General features: G+C 37.9%; 2 protein-coding genes across 2 annotated transcripts in view; both read left to right on the top strand.

Annotated features, from left to right (window-relative positions):
* The window catches only part of LOC137290624 (glycine dehydrogenase (decarboxylating), mitochondrial-like), a 51,014-nt gene extending 45,469 nt beyond the window's left edge, over nt 1–5,545 (top strand). The window contains exons 23-25 of the mRNA XM_067821688.1: nt 196–260; nt 831–911; nt 1,300–5,545. Coding sequence (XP_067677789.1) covers nt 196–260; nt 831–911; nt 1,300–1,452 — 299 coding nt within the window. The 3' untranslated portion in view covers nt 1,453–5,545. The remainder of the gene's footprint in view (nt 1–195; nt 261–830; nt 912–1,299) is intronic.
* Nucleotides 5,546–12,007: 6,462 nt separating this feature from the next.
* Nucleotides 12,008–27,331, top strand: LOC137291378 (sialin-like). Its single transcript, XM_067822698.1, has 9 exons — nt 12,008–12,135; nt 13,451–13,698; nt 15,494–15,653; nt 16,325–16,437; nt 16,977–17,111; nt 18,630–18,834; nt 20,861–21,005; nt 21,537–21,651; nt 22,415–27,331. The coding sequence occupies exons 2-9, from the start codon at nt 13,522–13,524 to the stop codon at nt 22,568–22,570; spliced, it is 1,206 nt and encodes a 401-aa protein (XP_067678799.1). The 5' UTR covers nt 12,008–12,135; nt 13,451–13,521; the 3' UTR covers nt 22,571–27,331.
* Nucleotides 27,332–27,757: the final 426 nt, after the last annotated feature.

Below are 27,757 nucleotides of genomic sequence, written 5' to 3'. Positions count from 1 at the left end.
ACAAAGAATTTTTTATCACTGTCGTAACATTTCATATTTGTGCAAATGATGCAAGTTCTGGGATACAAACAGATGCCAAGGTATATCAAGTCATATTCATGGCTATTAGTCAAGAGAAGGTAGCTGTTGTCTACCATGATATCCTGCCGGATGATAAGCCTACATGACAAATGGTTTACTTCTTTCCATTCTTAGCAATCAGGAAGGAAATTCACGACATCGAGACTGGCAAACTGGACATGAACATCAACCCACTGAAGGTATTTCACCAGATCTACACACTATAAATGACACAGATTCCACTTAGTGACATCGGAAATACAATGTAGTTACTTCTGACGCCTGACAAATACTTATGATTTTGGTTTGCTGATTATCACTGCATGTACTATCAATTACACCAGTATTGCTAAATTAGGACAACCAACACTTTCCTGTCAATGATATGGACAATTTCATTTTTTATATACATTGTAATATGTTCTTCCATCAATATAATCAGATGATGTGCTATGTTGATGCTACTTTAAATCAAAGAACTGAGCCACAGCCTGGTTCCAGCTTTAGAAATATCATCTAGGGAGTACTCTCTACTTTGAGAATTTAGATTACTCTCTGAATGTCACTGCCTTGTGGCATCTACTCTACTTTATCATCAAGCAGTGTTAGGACTCGCATATCATTCGCACACATGAGTAGTGTATCAATTCATTTGCTTGGCTTAAATAGACGCACATTTCTACACCACTTGTTGACAATATGTATCAAGGATAATGGACAACAAACCTGTGAAGTATTGTCATTGACAAATATTGTTTGGTCTACTTCAGATGTCCCCTCACACTCAGGCTGATGTGATGTCCTCCAACTGGGACCGGCCCTACACCAGGGAACAGGCCGCCTTCCCCGCAGTAAGTACACACCCATTGAAGATGTCTCTGCAGGGACATACTTCTGTCTTGTGACCAACTGTAAGCAGTGCCAGATATTAGCTTGCTATGGTCCTTCTAAATAGCTCCCGAGGAACAGGCTGCCTTCCTCACAGTAAGTCCCCATTGTAGACAAGTCTGTTTAGGAATGCATATCTAGCTAGCTGTGGTCCTACTAAATAACATTGAGGCACATCTGCTGTTAAGCATGTCACCTCTACATTTCTTTGGACATTCAGAATCCCTGAGAGTTTAATTGAGAGTAATTTTAGAAAATAAAGTGTCTGAAACATGGTCACCCAGTTCAACAAAATATTGGGAATACTGCAGCTAATTAAGCTGAAATTTAATTGAAAATATCTCATTTCAGCAATTTGTACGTCCGGAGACCAAGTTCTGGCCCACCGTTGGCCGTATCGATGACATATATGGTGACCAAAACGTGGTCTGCACTTGTCCACCCATGGAGGCATATGAATCACCATATGCTGATTCAAAGAATGTGCAACGACGTGCAAACTGAACCAGTGTGAACTTTTAAGAAGACTCATCATTTTCAGTAAATTTATCTGAAAAAGGTTAAAACATTTTGTTCACATTTGGAAAAGTATTCATAAGACATGAAGAATGTTGTTCTGTCGTGCAGCTGGTGGTAGATCAATGTATCAACGAAAGATGTTTTCAGAAATGTTTGTGTGATTGATGGTGACAAAACACAAGATGCACCAGAGACGATGACGACAGTTATCTCAAAAAGCTTTGACAGTTTCATTTTGTTATATAGATCCATTGTTTATTGTAGTACACTAATACCTCCTTGTGTTTGAAATAACAGGGATGATTTTATTGACTGTTTAAATAAGTGCTCAATCATGTTACCACTTCCATTTTGTGGAATTTGTAAAGGCATTCCATTTTTAACATACTCAGTTGTTTAACATTATTAACATAATCGTTTTTTCAGTTTAATTGGAATTTCATCAAACCATTGCAAACTAATTTGTTTTCTATTTTCATTCATGTATTGACTCCCTGGCCTTAGACTCAATAAATGTCAATGACATGAATTAAAACTGTTGCATATGACCACAAGAAAAGCATTTTATTGCTTCTGTTTCATCCACTGAATAAATCATGCAGTATATTACAATTAGGTCTGAATTTAATTCTGCCAATTATTACTTTTCAAGCACTAAACACATTGATAGTCAAGCGTTTGGGGGGCATTTAGAAGCAACAAAGAAGTTGACATAAACAGGAAGAAGGTTTTTAGTTTTTGAAAGCAGCAATGTTATATATAGCATTGGAGTATATATTCAGACTGTCAACATGGGATGCTTTACTTAGTTTCCAAGCATTTTACTGACGTCATTCGTGACATACTCAGAAGCATTAACCCTGTTATCAGTGGGTATTTAGAGGCAGGCAGGTGAAAATCTGTTTCTGAAGAACATATTTTGTATTTCTACCTGATCAGAAATGTTAGTTATTTGTCACATGCAGTCTATAATGTTTCATTTTTTTCTCAAACAACCAAACAAATTTGCACTGTACATTTTTAGCACCCATGTATATTTGTATCCATATTGGATGCAATATTTTGCATCCTGTAGCGTGATGTACATCAGAGCAGGTACAATATATCTTTACATTTCATTGTGATACAGCAGATTGTCATCATGTGTCGTTTGGAATGACTACATCCATGTTTAAGTAACATTAACTGAACACTGTCTTTCTCATGGCCTTTTGGTTCTCAAAGGAAGATCTACTATACACAGTCTACAGACAAATTTTAAAAATTCAGGAGTGTACTGGTAAACAAGGAAAATTTGAACATCTACTTGACAGTTGACCCATATGAGCGCTGACCACTGGCGCTTGTCATTGTGAGCAAAGGTGCCCCAGGTTGTCTGTGGTCAAGTGAAGCGTGTGACCTGTCTCAGCAAACTCCTATTCACAGAATCAATTTCGTCATCCACTGCATGTGTATTAGCCTACTCCTGCTCTTCCTTTCACAAACCAAATGGGTTTGCTCATTGCCTGCACTGCCTACTTGTCATAAATGCATTTTCTGCGTTATCCAACTTATCCTTGTTTGCCAGTGAATCCCAGATCTTTTGCATAATAAAACACTTGACATGGAGATCTCAGGAAACCTTGACAGTAGGTTATGTTACGTGAACCCTGAGTGAACTTTGACTGTTAAGGCCACATGAAAGATGAGGAGGTTCAAAAGCTGATGACCTTTACCTTCTTAAAACAACGTCACGCCGAAGACGCACGTTGGATTCCCCACATGGGTACAATGTGTGAAGCCCATTTTCTGGTGTCCCCCGCCGTGATATTGCGGGAATATTGCTAAAAGCAGCATAAAACTAAACTCACTCACTCACTCTTAAAACAATTGCTCATCATTTTCTAACAACCCAAATTTGGAAAGTTTGGCCTCAGCCAAGGAGAACATCCTATACCTAAAGTACCTATCTGGATATTTTTCAAGCCTTTTATGAGATTTCAGTTTTTGGGAAATGTGTGTCTCTTTTGTGGTTCAGTATGGTTCTGTTTAGGTGTAGGTGCAGTTTCAGTCAGGAACAGCAAGATGTGAAAATATCTGCACCATTAGAATAGTATGAATTTATCTTTTGCATTCAGAACTCGTCTATTATGTTATTTCTTTTCAAATATAAAAAGAAAATATGTACTAGTCAGAATGGCTATATTACTTAGAATTTTGTGTCCTTGATGTCCTTAGATCTTTATGCTAGAATGAATAATGTATGATATCATCTGACTTGGATGAGATTATATATAAATTAAGGTACTGCCAATAAAAGATCTGACCTAAGGGAATAGAAGTACATACTTTTCCCACAATAATGTCTACCAAAACACCTTTTCTATTTCCATACTAGTCCCAGATTCATCTAATTTCATGTTATTGTTGTTAAAATGTTATACTTTCAATCACATGTTGTTTGTGCTAATGATCATGGTTAGGTATTGTTCCATACAAATTTAGGAAGTATAGTTGCCTTTGTCACATGCTTATTACAGTAAGTAATAATTTACTTACCTTATCCGGTGAGAAGAATTACAAGCTGGAGAAATATTAATAAACATTGTTTGTGTTTTCATGTCATCATTATGCAAGGCAGGTCATGTATAATGTATCTAAAATTATACTTAATCTGTTGTACCTTAAGGCAAAATATTAATAAAAAAACCCACAATAACTTCTCCCGGAATAACACGAGTAGGTCGCAAATGGACCTTACTGGTGAAAACCACTATGATTTGTGGACATATACTGCATAATGATTGTTGTTTATTTAATTTGGATTGAAGTGTTTTTATTTAAAGGTTTCTTAATCAACTAATTCAATTGTACATAAAAGTGTCAGTAATCAAATCAGATATGTGAGTGTGAAAACATTTTGTACAATTAGTAATATTTTGTTCTAAAATGAAATGCAATGTATATGCCCCGTTTGAAGCTAACATGCATGGATTAGACTGGATTAACCACATATAACACAACATATACAAATGTGCCATAAGGTTCTTGGAACTTCATCACTGGGAATTTGAATGTACATGTTGACAGATAATGAACTATATATCTTTTATATAGCTTCTTATTATTTTATTTCTGTAGTTTTCTGAATGTTTTTACCAGTACTTAAAATATACAACATTGATTAAGCAAGACTTTTCCACGTCTTCCAACATTTTTTGTTTAGTTTCTTGCACAAATCTGTTAAAAAAATGTATGAACCTGAATCCACAATGAGTAGTGAAGAGACCAGTTGAAGTGTAGCACCCAATCAAAGCATCCTTACTGCTGATTCAGTCCTTGCAGTGGGTTTTAGCTTTATATCAGAATACTTTAAAAAGACATTTGTAATTTGCTGCTTTAAGATTTCATAGATCTGATACTGCATGTGCATGAATGAACCAAATTCAAATCTAAGCTGCATGTTTTAAATTTTAACAGATACTTACTGATGTATTAGATATGTTTTTCATCTAGAATAAACATTAACCATCTTTAATGTAGATAGATGTATGCTATAGTCTCTAAGACAGGCAAGCTTAAGGATGGGAATGAGACAAGGTATTGACTGGGCGTTTCATTACTTGACTGTAGTCAGTGACATGCCCATTTCATTCATTTGAATTGTAGATAATTGTTGAGGTGTGTGTATATATACATGTTACGCATACAGTGGAAGCTGTCTAAACCAACACTCTGAGACTGAAGAAATAAAATGATTTAGACAAAGTGCTGGATTGTAGAGCTGATGGTAAATGTACAAGCCATGGATGGGGTGAAGATATTATGCCAGTGTTGAGAACTTGCCGGATTGGACAGATGCCAGTTTTGACAGCTTCCACTGTGTTATTACCATGTTAGTCAAGTGAATTGGTCAGTATCCCATTTTGAACATATTCCCATATTGGTGCCTATACTAGCACAGTGTAGTGTTTACATGATAAAATACCTCTTTTTACAATGATTGTTGTTTTCTACTATTGTGTATATATGTGATTACTGTACAATGTCAGAAGTATATAGGACTTTGCGGATTTGAAAATAGAAGCTACAATTTTTCTGAATTGGTTATATTGTTTTTCAGTAAACGATACACATTAATGTGTAAGGATTTCTGCCACTCTGTGTAGGTGTGCTTTCACAGTGTCATGGCCTATCTCTGAAACAGCTGAAGAATGAAGATCTGTCTTGAATGCTGTATGATTTTTGTTTGTACATTCTACAAAAACTTACAACTGATTTTAACCAAGAACAAGAAGCTGAAGTGGTCAAATATTGTGTGAATGAGAAAAGCAGCGTAAGTTAATTAACTCCCTCAGTGGACCCATCCTCGATATCTCCAGAGTATACGTTCCCATAAGTCTCCACTATACCCTGGACGCATCTACGGCTCTGCCAGATAAATTTATTACCTCCCTTTGTTGGCTCCGCCTTCTCATAGTAGCCAATCAGCTAGGCGGCCGTTATAACAGAGCTTGCCAGTGTCAACAAACATAGCGGTCGCAACTGCGAAGGTTTGCCCGCAGTGCGTCCCAGATTTTGGGGAAATCATACAAACAAATTGACAGGTCCGAAACTTTAAAACAACATATGCAAGAACGCCTCCTACCTCTGCCAGAGAACCTCTGCATGGTTTCTGTAGCCAAGTATAATCGGTTAGATAATTCAAAAAACGAAACTGAGTTGTGATTGGTTTGCTCAACTTCCCAGCGTAGACACCTGACTGGATCAAAAGACAGTCAAGGGAGGTAATAAATTTATCTGGCAGCGCCGTAGATGCGTCCAGGGTATAGTGGAGACTTATCGGAACGTATACCCTGGAGATATCGAGGATGCAGTGGACCGAGCATCAGCAAAATTGAGGAGGGTGCTAAAAGAAGTTAGTTTTTGGTACCCTGATAGGGGCTTGATATTAAAGGGATACGACTGATCGGCTAGTGGTTGGTAAGTGTGTGTGAAATGGCACGTGTCAGGCATTGGCATGGTAAAACCTAGGTCCAGACAACTGAAACCAGACGCATGCACAATGCATATTGCAAAATGAGTGCAGTAACCTTAAATGTGATATAAAAGCATTTTTCACCTCACCTGTTTATGTAGAAGCAGATGCAGGATATTTTTAGGAGGGTTATTTAACACCCAAACTCAAGTGACTTTAAGAAGGGTGCAGGTTACATGTAAGGTTTCTGAAAACAAGTGTGCATCCAGTATCTGCCCTAACCCTGAAAACCTGCAGGCCCTAAGGACCCAGGGTGCCTATTCTCGAAAGGGTCCCAGAAAAGACAGATCCTAACTGGTTAGGGCAGGAGTTATGACATCCTACTGTTAAGATAAGACTCCTTCTCGAAACAATCTTATCCATGTCCTAAGTTCAGTAACAGATCCTAGCTAGGATAGCGAGCTAAATACACCTAAATACTACCCATTATTCATTGCATAAAAAACACATATGTAAGGGCAGCTACGTTCTCGTTAAGAAGACAAATGGTGAGGCTAGAAATCGAAGTAAAAGGTTGGAAAGTGGTGAAATTCAGCTTTTGGTGGACTTACTTGATCTAGAGGAAATTGTAATTATTTATAGTTAAAATAAAAATTCATACCTTGTATCCATAAAAATAACAGTGAACTTGTACTCAAATATATCTAAAATATTTTTGTAAGATCTAGGTATTGTAACATGTTAACATATTCGATATTTTTATCACATCAAATTTATTTATTAACGTAAAACATAACATTTGTCATCACATTTTGAAAGTCTGCCACAAAGAGAATTAAGACATACAAAAAATATTTTCATTTGATTTTTTTAATGATTATCATGACTTGAACTTTCATTATGCATCTCCTCACAAAGTGAAAATCCACTTAGGAAATAAACAGAAGTTACTTCCCTTAATGAAATGGCCTTGACATTGACATTTCAGAGCAGTGTGACAGAAAAGAGAGATGTGAATAAAAAGGGATAGAAAAGTTATGAATCTCACTTGTAGATCTAAAGAATATGTGTATTGCAACAAGTATGTCTTATTAACTACTGATAAATTGATGATATAAACTCAAAAAATCTTCTTAACTCATGAAAACTGCGTGCTGTTGTAAATTCAGCTGTAATTAAGGTTTCACAACGTCCAAATTGGTGAACAAACAAGTACCACACCATGTTTATTTCCACTGAGTTGGACTTTGGACAAGTCAGAACCTATCCTAGTATTTGTCCTAAGTTAGGATGTCCTAGTGCTTGGATATCTTTCAAGAATAAGGTAGGACACCTTGTCTAGACATTAGGATCAAAGTTAGGATATCCTAGGGCTTGGATCCTTTCGAGAATAGGGGCCCTGAACCATAAGGAGTTTGGGGTCCTCGTCAGTCTGTGCAGGCCCTCTGCTTTAGCTACAATATGTGTAATTCCCAGCAAACAAAAAAGAAAAAAGGTTACAACTAGCAAACTCAGTGTGAGCGTTTAATAAACTCAAGTGACTGACTAGTCTTCATTTCCAACAAAATCAACACTCATGTCAAGTCTTCTGAAAGTCTGAATCAAAACGTTCAGATAGGGATATGTCAGAGTTGGCCATAAGGACCTGCAGAAAACAAAAGCTCTGGGTCCAAGTGTTTTCAGCTTGCTTCAAGCATTAAAACTGACATTAATTCTGAACGCTGTGTGCACCTGTGTCACCCATCTGGATCCACTGAGTAATTCTGGCATACACATGGGAAGATTTACATAAGAACACAATTCAATTAACCACTTCAAGGTTTACTTGGTTCTGCTGAAGTCAGTGATGTTCCAGCTATATGGTGATGGTCTGTAAATAATCAAATCTGGACCAGACAGTCCAGTGATCAACAAAGTCAGCAAACCTAACCAACCCATCACATTACCGCCTCTTATGGCAAGCGTGTGTTGCTGTAGACCAATTCTAACCCAGATCTTCACAGGTTTAGTGGATAGAAAGAAAAGAGAAAGTCTGTGGCACAAACCAAAAGATGATGACAGAGGGTACTTCCCATTACCTAGGATGGCTCTCAGCACTAATGATAAAAGATAAGGTCAACATGAGAAATCAAATGTTGAAGTTGAGTATGCTGTCTTTGTGCTAGCACTACAAGTTCCCTGAAGTCTTGAATGGTATACATTATAGTATACATGCATCCACACATTCATGTTCTGAGTGAAATAGTCTTGATATAACATTAAATCCTACTTTTCAACAACTTTTCAACAAATATCATCAGTCTTCTGCATACAGGAGTAAAGATATACTTGCATTAGCCAGTGAGTCAGAAAAGTCCTGAGACTGATTATGAGGAAGTAAATTGTCGGCAATGGTTTCAAATTGTGGTTTTGAATATGTTCCAACAAAATGTCCTGCAATGATCACAAACTTGTGTCAGGATCCCATGAATGCAGAGGGCCTCCTCCTGGTAGTGTAAAGTGTCATTAACAGCTGATGTGACGTCTTCATTTTGCATACTACAGACCGTTTGGGAACAGGCAAAAATCTGACAGCTACATCCGGTGAATACGGAAAACATTTAATGAGTTCCAAGCCATGCTCATGCCTTGTTGTATGGTAACAAAAGACCTGGTGAATTACATATCTTTAGTATGTTTTCCATAAACATTTACCCTTGATATTATCAAGAATAGCATTACATTAACCATTTATAGTCTGACCTTTCAGAAGGTTCAGTTTTGATTACACAATGCCTTTTAGAAAGTAGTCAAATTCAACATATGTCATATTTGGGATTTCACTTTCTTAGTAAAGTACACCCAAGATAAAAGTCGTGGTGGCTGAGCGGACTAGGCGGCTGACTTTGTGTGCTGATGATTAGGTACCTGACTCTGAGGCTGTGGGTTCAAATCCCAGATGGGACTCAACCCAAAGGAGTATTAGAATTTGTACTTTACCATGAAAGTGAAATCCAAAATATGACATATGTTTCACGTTCAGTTAACCACATTTCAATCCTAGAAGCCACATTGCCAGACTTGCCTTCCTTATGGATGACATTACATGTTTACACTGCACTGACTGGTAAACCCATGACATATCTAACAATAGATCTCTTTACAATATCACTTGGATCTGAATATATTGACACGAGAGATGAACCTGGGGCGTATCTGAAAATGTTAGGTTTACGCAGCTTTCAGCAACATTCCTACACTATCACAATTAGGGACAGTAGAAATGGGCTTCACACATGTCCAGGCAGGGAATCAAACCCGGGTGAGCACTGCTGAGCAGGACCAAAATAGAGCCATGGATTACCTCTCCTGTGTAGGCTATACCTAGTTCATTCCACCATATTAGACATTATCTTAACAGGATCATCTTCATACTGACAACCTTCTGGAAAATACTACTCATTCACAGAGACAACAGGGCAGTGGTTCAGCCTAGTGGTTAAATTATTCGCTCGTCATGCTGAAGAAACTTGTTTGATTCCCTTCATAGGTACATGGTGTGAAGCCCATTTCTGGAGTCACTTGCAGTGATATTGCTGGAACATTGTTCATTGTGATGTGAAACTAAATTCACCCATAAAGGCAACAAAGTTAATATTTGCACATTGGTAGACACTGAACAAGTATCCGGTCAACAGTGTATGATTACAGATGGGCAATGTGAAGAGACTTCAGTCTGCTGTCAAGGCTGACTGCAGTCACACAAAATACCGCTCCAAAGTGCATCAGATTTGAATCTTCTGATCACTCCAGAAACACCATAGCCTGGATTATTCACATAAATAATGCTGTAACAGTAGAGAAAAAAAAACAAGAGTCATCAGAAGATGACATATCCCCTCAGCCCCCACATATTTGAAAGGACAATTCATCCGACAGTTACTTATTGTGTTTTTAGACCAGGTCTGACTTGTTTCCATGGAATTCGTAAAAAGAATATAAATGCCATATATCTGTAATCAGAAAAAGTCACCATTTCAAGATCTGTCTCGTATATCTGCCAAGATCTTTTGAAAGATATGAAATGGTTCTCGAGTTGTGCTCTGGAAACAAAGTCAGCAACGTGTTCATGGAACTGAGAATATAATACATCATAAAAACCTGTAACTAGCAAAAGGCACCACTTTGGGATTTGCCACACATATCTACCAAGTTTTACTGACAGATACTTAAAAGTTTTTTGAGTTCTGTTCCGGAAACAGAACACACCTCTCACTTTTGAGAGTAAGTCTGAAACATTTCCATGGAAACCGATAAAATAATAAATCACAAAAACCTGTAATTTGTGTAAGTAGCAAAATGCACCAGTTTAGGTTCCGATTGATATATCTACCAAGTTGTGCAGAAGAATATTCAACGGTTTTTTAGTTCTGCTCCGGAAACGATGCCCATCCCTCCATTTTGAAACTAAGTCCGAAACATTTCCATAGAAATGGAGAAAATAATAATCAGAAAAACATGTAAATCACAAAAAACTGTAAATACCAAAAGGCACCACTTTGGGGTCTGTCACACATATCTACCAAGTTTTGCAGAAAAATATTGAACGGTTTTTGAGTTTTACTCCAGAAGCGAAGCCCGCCCCACCATTAGACTAACACCAAAATGTTCCATGGAAAAATATAAATGCCAAAAATCTGTAAATAGCAAAAGGCACAACTATAGGCTGAGATTACTATATCTATCAAGTTTGGTCTAAAAATATTGAACGGCTTCTGAGTTATGCTTCGGAAACAATATGATGACGGATGGACAGACGGACAGACAGACAAAGCGTCCTCTATATCCCCCCGCATTACATGCCGGGGGATTATAATATGGTTTTTTGGCTCCCGTGTGATGACTGTACGCGAAAGGGTTTTAAACTGGAAAATAAAGTCAGAACCCATAATAAGTCATGAACATAATTAGGCATGAACATAATAAGTCATGACGAGTGTCGTTTGTAACCCAGCTGTTAGTTCAGCTAGCTAAACGTCGTGTTCCTGCCAAGGCACACCGACGGCATATGCCTTGACAGGAACACGACGTTTAGCTAGCTGAACTACCCAGCTGTATGACACTGGCTTGCAACTTATATTTTGTACGTACATACAGCATCTGCTCCTATGACCCGCCCCTTAATTCTCGCCGAATATTATGACCCTAAGCCTTATTTTCACTTGTGTTTTCATATTCATATCTTTTCATGGCGGTGCCAGACTGTGCACGTTTAAAGATTCCCCTGAAGATACGACAACAACCAACAACCAGGTCAAAGACCACGAATGTGGTAAATACACCTTTTCCAAAGAAAGTGCTTGATTGTGACCTTTGACCCTAGTAAGTGACTAGCGCAAATATTATTGGTTCAAAAGCTTCCCATTTGTCCAATAATACAGCGTGTATTAGATTTCATCGCCTACAACATGAACAAATTCAAAGTGTAGTAAAGTATTAGCAACTGCAGGTTAGATTAACTTTTTATGTTAAGGGAATACCGAAAATAACTTATATTGGATGATGCATTGTTTACTTCTGGAATGCAATACTTAATTAATAATTATTGAAGTAAGCGGCCATTGTAACAACATGGCAGAGGAGTTTGGCAGATGCCACGTCGAAATATTTATGCATCTTTCCCATCGTTTCGTGTAATTTTGTCTAGATCAACTTGATGTAACGAGCACACGGTAACACATACACGGCATTAATTATGCGCTTCTAACATTGTAACCATGTTTTTGTTACAGAGGAGAATTTCTTTTCGAAAGGCTAGACACATGCCACTCTGTCACGTCAAAATTTGGGACTGATCTGACAGTCGTAGTGCAACAGCTGACGTGAGTGTGACAGTGACTTGATCAGTGTACTGGCCACAACTGCTACACCTTTTGTCAGCTGTCACATTTTACCTCCTGTGGTATTATTGACTCGAACAAGTGAAATTAGTTCCTGAGCATGTATCAGTTAATATTATTATACAGATTTACAAAAAGTGATGAATACTGTATCAACAAGACATGAACGGGATTCTGTGGACCACAGGATTTACAAGATATGGATATCAAAATACAAGCAATCACAAATGTTCATAATCTTCTGAGTTGTTATTCTCAAAGCAAATCTGCACAGGAATTTTCTCACATCCAACATGCCAAGTTCCTCTGTGTGCAAGAGTGGTGGTTGTTGAGGTGGAACTGACTTCTTACCTTCAACTAAATGATGTCTCAGCATACTAATGTACACAACCAAAGTCTGTACAATTAAAATTGATACTATACACTCATAGACTCTCACTGTTAGTTCCAGATGTTTCTGGCTAAAATGATCACCACTTTTTCAAGGTTTCTTAATTTTCAGCCAATATTAAAAAGATAGTATCAAGATTTAGCTTAATTTCCCATTTGTTGCAACATGCACAAGATAAGTGTATTTCCCTGAGAAACTACTCTACCAATATGTAAACTGTGGTACTGAAATAATAAGTAGTCATGAATTTAGATAGGACCCAGAGATTTGGCCCTGATGTCATTGAATCTATGGACCCCTGAATTTGTATAGTCTGTATATTTCATAGGCCTCTCTGCTGCACATATCAGTATGAATATGTATTCACAATGACAGATTTTGCCTTAGAAATCAAACTAGTAGAGTTATAAATATATAATTAATTCAGAGAAAATCTACCATTTCAGCTGAAAACATATACAGACAATGAATTTCTTTTTTGTGTTTGTCTCTATGAAATATTCATCTCTTCATAACCAATATATACCAGCACAATTCATAAACATGATAAAGTACCCAACTATTGATATAAAGTATGCCAATTTTAATGCATCTTTCTAGTCAGTTAAGGCAAATGAATACAGCTCACGTGGGACAATGGTACTTTGTACTGAGGTCAAGAACTGACCATTTTGAAAAAGGAATATTGGAATGTGTTTCAGCTTATACTGTCCCTATAAATAATTGTTCATCAGGATGAACTTTTTTCATTTTCAGCTCATGTTGAAATAAGTTTGTGCCATCAATGTAAGCACAACCACGACCATCAGTCCACGAACCCTGGCAAAATGTTGTCCAAAACATCGAAGACAATTGCATTGTGCTCTCTAGCCAACTTTATCAATTCTGCAGACAGGGTGATCATGCCCATTGCTATTGTGCCGATGACGGACAAGTTCAAGTGGGATTTGCATGGACAAGGATGGGTTCTTAGTTCATTTGCTGTTGGTTACATGAGCAGCCAGGTAATTGTATTTTGTCAATCCACAAATATGTCTCAACATGTTTGTAGACACTAACAGAGGTGAAACAGTCCACTCTTATCATGGTACAGTAGATATTGGGCTACAAGGCTTTCGGTTCGGTCCGTTTCAGGTCGGTATCTGAGATATCATCATAATGCAGAAAAAGACATGAGCCAGACCTTACATTGTTTAATAACATGGCAAACAAATAACCATAATCTTTGTTAGTTTGAATGAAAAAACCTGTCATATTAGTATGAGAAGATAGAAATGACAGTAAAGAAAACAGATTGGATTATGTTACGATATTACAAACCGATACTGTTTCACCCCTAGACGGTAATAGTTTATGCTGATCATTGCTTACAGTACTTATGTCCCCTTTCTTTTGTTTCCCTTACATCATGCCTACAGCAGATATTGATGGGTCAGTGAGATACTAATGACATTTGATAGCACCAATGTCACTTTGTATATTATGGCAGTATCAGGCACCTCTCCTGCAAACATAGCCAAGTTAGTTGTGTCTAGACAAGATGTACCTTGGTATTCAAAAAGGCAACAATTGTCAGCATAACGTGTAAAGTTGAAAAGAAATATAGATGTGTGATTGCTCTCCAAATATTTGTACATTAAAGGCAGATGAGAGAGATCTATTATCTATTTCTAAGCTTCTTGTATGGTTCTTTCTAGAAACTAAATGCTTATGCAAGAAACTTTGAGAAAGTCAAATAACCATAAATGTACATATGTTTTGATCTTATGGAGAATAGCCCAGTGTGGAATCTGGGTGAATACAGGTATTGAACAATCTCTGCTGTTTTAAATGGCAACCAAATGAATCTGAGGGTCAGGCTTTGTGACTTGTGGACTGTCTGTTACCCTACCCTGAGGAGGGATGGTCGGATAGTCTAATGGTTAATGCAGGGTTCGTACAATCTTGAAAAAAAACCCTGGAATTTGGGCACTTAGCCTTAAAAGGCCTTGAAAATCTATTTTTATGTTAAAAAGTCTTGAAAAAGACTTAGAGCATTGAAAAATTCTTAAGTTTCAAACCTGAAGTGAAGATTGTGCCTGCTAACCCATTCAACACCATGGGCTGGTTTTCTGACCAAGACATCACTAGTCCCTGGACAACATAGGCCAGTAAACAGGCACAAGTCATATCAAAATGGTATACAGTTTTAGGAACGTAACTAAAGTTAGCCGAGAACCAAGGTGTTTGGGTACATTTTTTGTGTGTGAACATCTTGCCTTATAGTATTTATTAACCTTCTTTCTTAAGTGATAGATTTAGCAATTCATGGAGACACCTTCTAGTCAAACAGAGTGTTATCATTTTCATTCTGTTGACTTTTATAATTGGTTGTCTTATTGACATTAATATTGCACAGAAAAGACTTGAAACAGCCTTATATTTTGGTCTTAAAATTCCGTACGAACCCTGTCTTTAAATTTTCTCATCATACTGAAGACTCAGTTGAATTCCCATCATGGGTGCAATGTGTGAATCCCATTGCTGGTGTCCCCTCGCTGGTATAATGCTAAATGTGGTGTAAAACTCGCTCACTAGCACTTACTCCTATCCTGAGTGCATACATGGTTGTTCATAATGTCAGTCACTATGTAGTACATTTTTATGCATTATAATGTACTTAATTATTCACAGGCCACTTTCATATAGCAAGGTTATTGTGTGGCTTTTTTTAAATTCTGTGTTTAAACAATAAACAAACTGTTACATGAAACTAGAAACTGAAACCATCCAAATGACTGTGCTTGCTTTTCCCTGCAGGTGGTGGGAGGTAGTGCAGCCAAAAAGTATGGTGGCAAGACCATCCTGGTTGTCTCAGTACTATTGTGGTCAATGTCAACGTTCATGGTTCCGTTTTTTGCTCACTCAATATATGCCCTGATTTTGTCCCGAGTAATACTCGGTTTAGGAGAAGGATTAGGTAAGTCAATACAGGCTGTTATGATTATTGTTTGTTACACCTGGTATTATTAGCTTTTGTTTGTTTGGTATTTTTGGCTTACAATTATCATGACTGTAAAGTTTAATTCACTGAGAATAATTCCTCACTAATTATGTTTTAGTCCTTTTATAATGACCCGTGAAGGTCCCGGGGTAGAATAGGCCTTCAGCAACCCATGCTTGCCATAAAAGGCGACTCAGCTTGTCGTAAGAGGCGACTAACGGGATCGGGTGGTCAGGCTCGCTGACTTGGTTGACACATGTCATCGGTTCCCAATTGCGCAGATCGATACTCATGTTGTTGATCACTGGATTGTCTGGTCCAGACTCGATTATTTACAGACTGCCGCCATATAGCTGTAATATTGTTGAGTGCGGCGTAAAACTAAACTCACTCACTCACTCACTCACTCCTTTTATAATGTCACACTGCTGTCAGGTTTCAACAGGAGGATTAACTGTGTCCTAATGTCTTTATGTCTGCAGAGGGGATGGTAATACCTCCTTCCACTTCATCATCATCATTGCATTGCTTAAACATTTGCACAAATGATTCTCGTGCTTAACAGTGTTAATGTAGACATATGGAGCTAGATAGTTTTGTTCCAGATATTAGTGATAACATTAAAAAAGTGGATGAATATATTTCAGGTTTACCAACTATTTTCCACATCTTTGCTCATGCAATACCATGTGAGGAGAGGTCGAGGGCATTTGGTTATCTTGTAGCATGTGGATCCATAGGCGGGACCATTGCAGCAGTGGTGAGTCTCAGGCATAGTGTCACGTTACCTCAGGTTACATTGATTTTGTGTCACCAGTGACCTAGCTGATTGTGGGTCACCAGTGACTTGAGTTATTGTGGTTCACTAATGATCTGCGTAATTGTGTGTCACTGGTGACCTGGGTGATTGTGAGTCACCTGTGACCTGGGTGATTGTGTTTCACTGTGACCTGGGTGATTGTGTGTCACCAGTGACCAAGGTGATTTTGTGTCACTAGTTACATAGGTAATTGTGTGTATCCTGTGTTTAGGGTGATTGTGTGCCACCAGTAACCTATTTGATTGTGTGTGTCACAAGTGACCAGGGTTATTGTGTCACTAGTGACCTGAGTAATTGTGTGTTATTTTTTAGAAAAACTGTGTCTTCCCCAAAATAATGCCTTAAACTTTTCGTTAACGTAAAATTATGTACATTAAGGAACCCTTGTTATAACCCTTGTTATGCTCCCTTGAGACACCTTAGGAGTGAACATGAATGTCCTGCCTGTCTCCTAACGAGCCTTTGTTTGCTCCTTGCAGGTGTGTCCTCATCTTACCTGGCCCTGGATGTTTTACTTATTCGGGTTTTTAGGTTTCATCTGGGCCTTTATCTGGCTGTTACTATATAAAGAAGCCAGAGGCTCAGCAGACGAAGAGTTTGTGGAGCCGCCTAAGGTGAGAATACCTAAACATTCGTCTGTTAGCACACACATGGCATTTAGCACTGTTTTGGTATCTTTAGTGTCATGGGATGCTGTTTTTGCTGATCTTATGAGAGTGAACAGAATTCCATGACTGGACATTTGGATTTGTGGTTTAAGTCATAGATTTGGTTAGATGATGGAAGGAGGAAGGATGGTGTCTTTTTTTAGACATTTTTGTGTATCTTAACAAAATATAATTATATTACTTTAGGCATACGTAATGATTGTAGGTCAGTTTCAAAGAAACTGAAGCAGTGTGAACCCTTTGAAACAACCTTGATTCATTGATTAGATAATGTGTATTTTCTTCTTGTCTGTCAGAAACAAGACAGATCTATTCTAAAATAATGATTTTTGTGCAGAAGTGTATACAATGTAAAAGACTCCTTCTCCACCCCTTAAAATTTATTGTGAATCCCCCTACATGTCATGTGCAAAATCAGTGACCTCACTTCCAATAATTTGTAAGCATATCTTGAAAATATTTTAAAGTACGACATTGGTGACCCCTAGTACTTGTGTACAAAACTGATGCCACCCCAACCTCCCCAGACAAAATGGGTGACAACACCCTCAAAGTCATCAACATTCCCTCCTGTAGAAATGCACGTGGACCTGGTTTTTGTAAATAACTTTTCCTCCAATGATCCAATTGATCTCAAACTTTGCAAGTGGGTGTTTTGTAAGACAACCTAATCACATTGTAAATCACCGATTTTATGCATTTGTATGAAAGAATCTGTCAATGTAACCGTCAACAAAATGACAGCTCGCAGAGGGAGGGAGCCAATGACCTGTAACAACAGCAGTGTTGGGTCAGAAAGGTCAACGTTTGTCAATGTAGGGCAGCTCTGGACGTGACAGGTATACAGAGGTGTCACAGATTCATTTTTTGTTTATTGGTTGTTGGTTTATTTCTAGCACAAGTCATGCCAAAAGCAAAAGTTGTAAAGTTCATGTAATCCAACACCTCATAGATAGGTTTGCTACGTTTGGTCTCTTTCTTAAAAAACTTAAACACCATTCTAATTAAGCATTTAGCATCATCTGATTAAGCTTTCATGATGACAGCTAGAAGTAGTTGATGTGAATGATCCAAACGGTCTATCACTGTGCAGTGAACAGGTAACTATCATGAAATGCACGTGCATTTACCCTCCCTCTGCAAGCTCTGATCTCTTTCTGCTGCTGTCTATTTTGTTGACAGTTACATAGACAGATTCTTTTATACAAATGCATAAAATTGGTGATTTACAATGTGATTAGGTTTTCTGACAAAACATCCACTTGCAAAGTTTGAGATCGATTGGATCATTGGATGAAGTGTTATTTACAAGAAAATGGGTCCACATGCATTTAATGCCAAACTATAGCCATAAATTATAAACAGTCCCTTAATATGAATTATTTCAGTATCCCCATCCAAAGTCATAACAAAATCAGCTCACCTGATACGTGATGAGCTGTAGCTGTGTGTACATTGTTTCAGGTCAACAACACAAATGTGCGCTGGATGGAGTTTATCTGTCACTGGCCCATGTGGTCTATCTACATCGCTCACTTCAGCATGAACTGGTCCAACTACATCATCATGCAGTGGTTGCCTACGTACATGACCCGCAACCTGGGAGCCAACCAGAGCCACATCATGTTCACGGCAGTGCCTTACATCATGAACTCTTTAGTAGGAGTAGGTGCGTAGACCTTACTTTATCCCACTGGGGCTTGCAGACCAGAATAGTGACTCAAGCCCATATTGGCCGTGCAGATCTCATTAACCCATGCTATTCCTCAATGGGGCATGCAGACCAAAACATGTTCTCAGTACCCCATGCTATCCCCTAATGGTCCCTGCAACCCAGAATATGTTCTCAGTACCCCATACTATCCCCTAGTGGGGCTTGCAGACCAGAACATGTCCCCAGTAGCCCATGCTATCCCGTAGTGTTCCCTGCAGACCAGAACATGTCCCCAGTAGCCCTTGCTATCCCGTAGTGGTCCCTGCAGACCAGAACATGTCTTCAGTAGCCCATGCTATCCTCTAGTGGTCCCTGCAGACCAGAACATGTCTTCAGTAGCCCATGCTATCCCGTAGTGTTCCCTGCAGACTAGAATATATTCTCAGTAGCCCATGCTATCCCCCAGTGGGGCCTGCAAACAAGAATAGGTTCTCAGTAGACCTTGAGGTCCCTGCTCAGGCCCCCCTAAGTAATGAAAGGAATTAAGGCAAATTTGAAGGAATTACATCTCAAATGTAAACAAACACAGCCCACTCAAGAAACAATTGCAGCGATATCGGTAGTTTAGCATTAATAACAGAAACACAACGCCCCTATTGGAAACAATGTCAGTAATACTTGAAATGCTGGGAGCTATAGATTATTATTTTTTCGAAAAGTGCATCACTGCAAAACAGCGTCATAAGTCATGCCCCCGGAGGTTGTTTACGTCTGAAGTTAGGAAACCTCCGGGGGCACGACTTATGACGCTGTTTTGCAGTGACAATCTTTTCCTTAAAAAATATTCTATTGCTCTGACAACACCTCACACCTAAACGCATTCAGCATGGGTGGTCAAAGATGGATAATTATAAAAATGAAAACAGTAGAAACTAAAAACAAAACTCAACGAGACGGGTGCTCCTTCCAGTGACGCCATGTTTTGATGTGTGAGTTTCAGGACACACCCGACAAATCACGGAACGGAGCCGAGTAATCTTCGAGGATTGCCGAGCTTGTTTCAAGTATTACCGACATTGTTACCGATAGGGGCATTGTGTTTCTGTTATTACCGCTAAACTACCGATATCGCTGCAATTGTTTCGTGAGTGGGCTGTGTTTGTTTCCATTTGAGATGCAATTCCTTCAAATTTGCCGTAATTCCTTCCATTACTTAGGGGGGCCTCCTACTGGTGCTCACGCTTCTGTAAAGCCCATATGGTCGTCTAAGGCCAGAGTATATTGTTGGTAGCCTATCGCATCCCTCAGCGGACTTCCTTGCCAGAATACATTCTCATTAGCCCTTGGTCTGCCTCCAAGGTGCTTGCAGAACAGACTAGGTTCTCAGTAGCCCTTGCGATCCCCAAGTGGACTTTTGGGCCAGTACAGATTCTTGAAGCCCTTTGTGTCACTTAAAGGTGTTTCCAGAATTGGTTCTTTGTAAACCTTGCTGTCTCCGTTTGGGCTTTCCTGGCCACAATAAGTTTTTCAGTAATGCACCTTTTTCCTCTTGTGAGAGGGGTTGATTTTTACATGATTGCATAAGAGAGGTGCGGTAAACACTGTGTGTTCATCTCATTTTGCAATGTCCTAACAATACTGACTTGATGGCAGTGATGCAGGAAACATAATGTTTGTCCCAAAGTGTAGCTTCGAGGCCAGAAAAGGTTCTCCATTTGGGTAGCCTAGTGGTTAATCCCAACACATGTTCGATTCCCGACATTGGTACAACATGTGACTTCTGCTGTACCCTGCCATGATATTGCTGGAATATTGCTAAAAGTGATGTAAAGCTAAACTGACCGACTCACTCACTCACTGTCTGGGACTCATGCTTGTATTTAGGGATATTTGCTAATACTGACTTGGTGACAGGGGGAGTGATGCTGTATGTTTTTTGTGGGTATTGGCTCTTTTGAACAGTAGTAGTGTTTTATGCGTTGGTCTCGTAGTGTTTGTGTTTGTGTTTGTGTTTGTCTCACATTGTCTCATTTCGTTACAGCGGCGGGGCATTTTGCCGATGCTCTCATCGCCCACAAGTGGACAGTGTTGTCCGTGCGGCGCCTCATGACCAGTATTGGGTTACTTGGACCCGGCTTATTTATCCTGTTTTTCAGTGCTGTAAATAACCTACCTTTAGCTGTGTTGTGAGTAATCCTTAACAATATTCATCTTTCCTTGACTCAGAAGTATGCTGAAACATGTTCATACAATGTAATATCATAAATCTACACATATCTATTGCAAAAATCCAATGAGGACATGAATATTCTTTTTTTGTGAAACGTTATAATTATCCAGTAAGACTTACCCACTCACTGTCATTGAGATCCCATATTACCATAACACTACTAATATATTGCGAAAACAGGCATAAATAAACCCTCAGCAACACTAATAAATGGCATCATATAAAGAATGTAGCATTAACTGCAATTTTTATCTTTTTATCATAATAATGTTCAGTATTACTTTGTTATTTTCATGAACACAAAAGTTCACAGTAAACTACAGTAGCAGAGACCTCTAATACATTACTGTTCATTCAAAACTGCTCACTGACAATGTTCAACAAGTAGATGGTACATTAAGCAGCAGTTCACTGTGTATCCAGCAATTTGTTATAAGTGTGTTTCTTTTACTAGTTGGGGCTCAACAGGTTCTCTACTTTGTTTCAGTTTTGTCTCCATATCTTTAGGCCTGAGTGCATGCAATTCCTCGGGGCATCTCAGCAACCATGCTGAAGTGGCCCCCAATCACGCAGGCATCACATTCGCTATTTCCAACACCCTTGTGAGTAAATGTTATCTCTCTTTCACATATTTAACTGTTAGATCATTATTCGCTTTTTAATGCTGCACTCAGCAGTTATAAAACTAACTTGACAGCATTCTGTAAATATTCAAGTGTGGAAGAGACAATTCAGTGATCAACAGCATGATCATCAATCTATGTAACTGGGTTAAGATGAAATGTGTCAACCAAGTCGGCAAGCCTGACCCAATCCCATTAGTCTCATTGTATGATGAGCATAGGTTGCTAAAAACTAACTCTAACCCACATCTTAACAGGTCTAATATTATTGTCAAAGCTGTTTATTTGTGATTACATTGTCTTGAAATATATTATGATACAGGTATGCCTATGTATTGCAATATTCTAGAAACAAAAGTGGTAGTAACTATGATTGTATCTACAGATCTTATTTGGAACATACTAATTCCCTGAAGATAAATATTATTATAGTTTTCTGATATAAGCAAACTAAATATACCTTCTCTCTTTTTTATACAATTTAATGCATATAAAATGTGCATTTTATCAATTCATTATGAAGAGAAATGTCTCATAGATTTTCATTTAAACATATAGGAAGTAACGAAAAATAGTGCAGTATGTATCATTTGAAAAGTGTTTTGGAGTGTACCAGTGTACTGGTAATACAGTTAGTCCCTTAGCTTTGGTTTTGAGTTCTCAGTCCACCCTGATAGTCTATCAGGGTGTCTGCCCCATGCCCAACACCCTTACTGATCTTGATTCCTTCTCTAATTTCCAGGCCACAATTCCTGGGATCACCTGCGGTCCACTCACTGCCGAGCTGGTGACTCAGTCTCACGGACGGTGGTTCCCTGTCTTCATCATAGCTGCAGGAGTCAACTTTGTTGGGGCTATAATTTATCTAAGTCAGAGTGCTGCAAGTCAGGTGCTATGAGAGGATGAGAGAGAAAGGCAGATGAGAGAACTGCAAGAAAGACAGACACAGAATGAATGTGAGGAGAATCAACTGTGTGAGAAGCAGATGTGTGTGTATGCAAGAAACACGTTGGAGCGTGATATTGTGATACTTGTGTTAAATCACCGATTTCACACACAAAACATGTTACGGATACTAATGTGAGTGGGAGAATGTCACAAATATTTAGTAAGTTTGGTTTTTATTTTCAGGCTATGGAAATACAAAGGCATCATGGTTTTAGGAAAGGGTTCTGTTTTAACAATGGCCATGACAGAGCTACATCTGACATTATTACAATTAACATGTTTCACAATAACTATAATGTTTGAGATCACTGTGTGTACCAGTGCTTAGGAATACACACTCGTCCTGTTTCCCCTTTTTGATCATGTAGTGTTATATATCGTGTACCTGCTTGACATGATTTGGCCTTGTAGAAAGGCTTGTGGCACAATATATTAATTATTGCAAGACAGAGCTGGGTTTGCCTTATTTTCAGTCATGTGATTATCTTTCAATGAAATCTACAAAACTACCTTGAGTTAAGATTGTTTTTAGGAAATTATTGTAATCCTATGCATTTGATAGGCCTTTTAATGTATTTACAATGAAGAGGTATGTTTAAAAATGAAATGGTATGTTTACAATGAAGAGGTGTGTTTAAAATGAAATGGTATGTTTACAATGAAGAGGTGTGTTTAAAATGAAATGGTATAATTACAATGAAGAGGGATTGGGACTGCACACTGTGAGACTACCAAACTACAATATAGATGATAGAGTGCTGAGTGTTGATTGGTGTTTTGACTCTGGGACTGATGTGTAACTATGTAAATATCATGATGGTTTTACTTGATCAACATCTTCTCCCCAATAGATTCATATTTTGCAATCATGAAATGTGTGAATTAGTTCTTGGATATTGTACCGCCATTATGACATGACATGTGTATATTGTCAATATTATTGGCTTCCCTTGGCCCACAAGTATTGAAAATCATACCTGTTCTATATATGTTTGTGTTAGCAAGGGCATTGAAAGAATGTTTTGTGTAAGTGCAAGTGACATGAGTCAGTCTAATTAAACTCTCTGTATATTTCGTTACACTTGACCACTGAGTCTGACAAAACCTAGTAGAAGGTCGCGTCAGGTAACCTTTGAGCAACCAATGACCGTCCAGTCAAATACAAGACGGTTAAATAGATTTAAAATTTAACTATTTAATGGATCGGAGGGACTAATATATTCAGGTCACTGACACAGATCTCTCCACAAACAAAAATCGCTTGGGGTTTCTGTTGACATGGTTACTATTAGCTAATATTTCTACAAGATAACATCCTTGAATATTGTCAAAACCACCATTTTCAGCGACTGTTTACTCACCGTTGTCATGGTTGTACGTACGCCGTGTGCATCACCCAGAAGCAAGCGTACACTAAATAACATTCGGAATCGTTCGGGTATGAACCTTTTCGAGATAAAAAGTTCAAAAGGTATGTGTGAATGTCGACTTTCACGATTTGGTAAGCTGTGTTCTGATTGGTCAATCTGAAAGGTTACCCAAAGTGACCTCCCATAAGGTTTTGTTAGACTCAGTAGTGGAGTGTAACGAAAAGTACTGAGGATAAGTTTACTTAGACTTGAGATGAGCTGACTAGGTATATGTAGGTCAAGAAAAAGCACTGGTAAAGATGGCTCTGGTGATGAGTGTCTCTGAAGACAAGTTGAAACTGTTAATGATGTGATTTGATAACAGTCATTCAAAATGAAATGTTGCCAATTAATTGTGAAAGCTTGTGTTTCCAGATGCTGTTATTATAGAATCTGATTGGAGTGTCTATTCATACAAGTAATGTGAATTGTTCATGAGGATATTTCAAAGTGTGGATGATAATGACAAGTCCAAATTCACAAGGTTACAAAGAAACAAAACATAAAATGTTTTGGATGTTTATTTTAATTTAAATGTAAGTCTCTGTCTTAGCCTACTTGACAAACCAGTGTGTGTTCAGAATCAACCAACTTAAATCAGGCCCATGAAAAAAACGCTACCAATATATGGACAACCTTTCTGTTGCATTAGACTAACGTAAGTGTTTGCATCATTGGGTATGACCAGTCTGTGACAAACCAGCATACTCCCTGCTCCGCCCCCTCACACCTTGACCTTGACCTTGACATTCCAGTCCTTATTTTTGGTGACCTCCATATCGGCCAATATACTCATGCTGGCTATATTTATCTATGTCTCAAGTTTTTTATTTCCTTTACATGCTTTAACTTATCCTTGCAAGTGTATTTCGTGAGCATGGACTCTGACAATTTGGGTATGTTTAATGAAGATCTTTGATCAGACATTGGAATATTATGTCAACATCAAAAACAGAATGATTTTCCAAGATGGATATATGCAGAATAGCTTAGGCATGTTCAGAATATACTTGTTTAATGAAAGTAAATTGGAGATTGTTTGTACTATTAGTTATTCTAACTAAGTTTGTTGCTTCACAACTTTAGTTAAATTACAAAGGTTTTTAATGCTGAAACAGAGATCAAAGTATAGTCCTATATCATACCAAAAAATGATGGATTTGCATTGTTTTTGTGTTATTGTGTATTATTGTTTTCTTAAAGATCATTCTGAAGAATTTTGTTTTGAAAATGGGAATACCAAAAAGATGTGGGAATATTTTTTTGTCCAAATATTGTTGGGTGAGGATCCCAAGAAGTAATATATATTGTGGCCTTGACATGATAACCAGGCATGATTTAAAAATATAGTATTCATCTTAGCTATAATTTGCATGCATACTGAGCAACAAAAGAAATGCAACTGTGGACTTTTGTCAAGTTTCTAAATAGAAGACATGGACTCTTACTTTTACAAGATTTCAGTTTTTGTTTTTTTTTAAGTTGTGTTTCTTTTTGCATTTCAGTATATGATCAAGTAAATGGCTTTTTTGTATGGCATTATTTCTATAATAGGTTTGCCAGCTCACTGGTTGCTGTTGAGATATGTTTAGAGATCTAATTTCAGTGGTAATTTTGACCATGCTTGCCATCTTTCTGATTGTGTGTTTTGCCTGTTGTATATATGTTCCCTCCTGGACCACTGTGATAGACTTCCAGCTGCCAAACACTGATACAGCAAATACTCAAGGCTGATTTTGCATGTGTGATGTGCACAGTAAAACATTGCACTGTTGGGCAGAAGAATCAAACAGGAAGCAGATTGATATGAGCCATATCTCATCCTGGTTGTCATGAGATGTCGTTTTGTCATAAACATATAGTCAATTCCACTGCAGTTTTTGCTAAAATCAACATGTATGTCCACAGATTTGGATGTACTTGACCCAAAAGCCATTCAGCCACAAACTCCCATACATGACTTTCAGGTCTAGTTATGGGTCTAATGCACTCTGTTTTAATTGAAATGGATGCATCCAATCAACAGACAGCCTAATATCTTATAACATTTTTGTGTCCTGAATAATAAAACAGCTGACTTAGAATATTTTCATTCAAAGTTCAGTAGAAGGTCTATTTGCCGGACAGTTAAAGCACAAAAGTTTGATTCTCAATGTAGGTATAGTGAATGAACCTTGTGTATTCCCTTCTGATTATGATACGAAATGTGCTAACCTCTTCATTATTACTCAGTAAATAGAACATGAAACAAGTAATGTCACTTGTCTTACAAATGCATGAGAAATGTGTCCATACTACAGAGTACCTGTAATCAATATATAATCATTATTGAATATGCAGCAAAAGGAACCCAGGTAAGCATTGATGGTAGAAATCATCAATGTTATGTTTACGACCTTTGAGTTTGAGGCCATCTTCATTTTGAAAACAGAGCTAGGTAGTGGACAATATATCTGTCTATATACATACAGTATTCAACTAAATAAATGACACTGGTGTTAAGAAGGGAGGCAATGACCTTTTAGGAGCAGACTAAACTTCTGTTAGTTTGGAGAAGTAGTATTTCAGATTTGAGAGACAGAAAGGATGAAAGGTGAGATTTAAGAAATCAGGGTACTAGGAACTACTGTATGTTTTAAGCCTCGGTTTGTCGTATAGCTCTGTGTATTGCCAGTGAGATTCCAATGTTATGTCTGCATGAGTGTTCCATAGTTCTGTGTGAGTGTAGATTCTTCCTGTACATTTCATACAACTCAACTGTACATATGATGTAAGATATATTCACTTCTCCACATATATCAGAACAAAATAATGAACTTTGGGGAGACTTTACAATGTGATATTTTATAACTATGATGTTTGGATCATGATTTGTCTAACTGCTGGATCACAGTGATATAGCTTGTCCAAAGTAAATTAACAACCAGCAGGAACAGGAATGTTGCTGTTAACAGTGAAAATGAAAATAACATATACCAAAAAGGCAGTTACTGCAGCATAACTGTTTACATAGTTTTCATTAAATTTAGTTAAGATAATTGTGCTCCAAAGACTTGGATTCTTGCTTTGGTATTCCGTAACCAAAGTAAACCTACTTATTTCTTTCCTGAAATATTTTGAACATTCAAAATATTCCTTACCCAATAAAATGTGTGTTAGAGTGATCCAGTTGCTAAATTAATTCTGGTCCAACAATGTCCATTTTGCTTATCATAATTTTACAATAATATGACTTGAAGGTGCAAACAGTGTAAAGGTTTATTTTTGACAAGTGATGATAAAATAAACAATTTTTACATGGATTTTTTACATGGTCTGTTTTCCATTTCTTTTAAGGTACTAGTATCCACTATGCGTTTAGTGTTCTTGGTACATAGTGAACTGTCAGCCACTCTCAGCCTCATGTTTGTTTTTTTTCTGAAAATAACAGAAATTGTGGGGATAACTCCTATCAACCTGTATAAACACATTCTTGGTTTTTCAGTGTACTTAACTTCCATTCTATGCAATGTATGAAATAGCGTCTGGCCGGTGACCCGCTGCTTGTTATTTATTTTTATTTCATATTCGGCCCTATGGGCCAATCCATTTTCCATGGGTATATATTTTACCATGTCATTAACTACAGATGATATTGAGAATAGTTTACAATTGCAGTAGACGTGTTTATGTATAGTTCATGATCAGTCAAACTCTAACCTCCACTGATCAGCCTACTAAACGTGATT

Source organism: Haliotis asinina, chromosome 7, assembly GCF_037392515.1.
Source record: "Haliotis asinina isolate JCU_RB_2024 chromosome 7, JCU_Hal_asi_v2, whole genome shotgun sequence".
NCBI lineage: Eukaryota > Metazoa > Mollusca > Gastropoda > Lepetellida > Haliotidae > Haliotis > Haliotis asinina.
The sequence above is the reverse complement of the archived record's forward strand: the minus strand, read 5'-3'. Positions and strand labels throughout refer to the sequence as shown.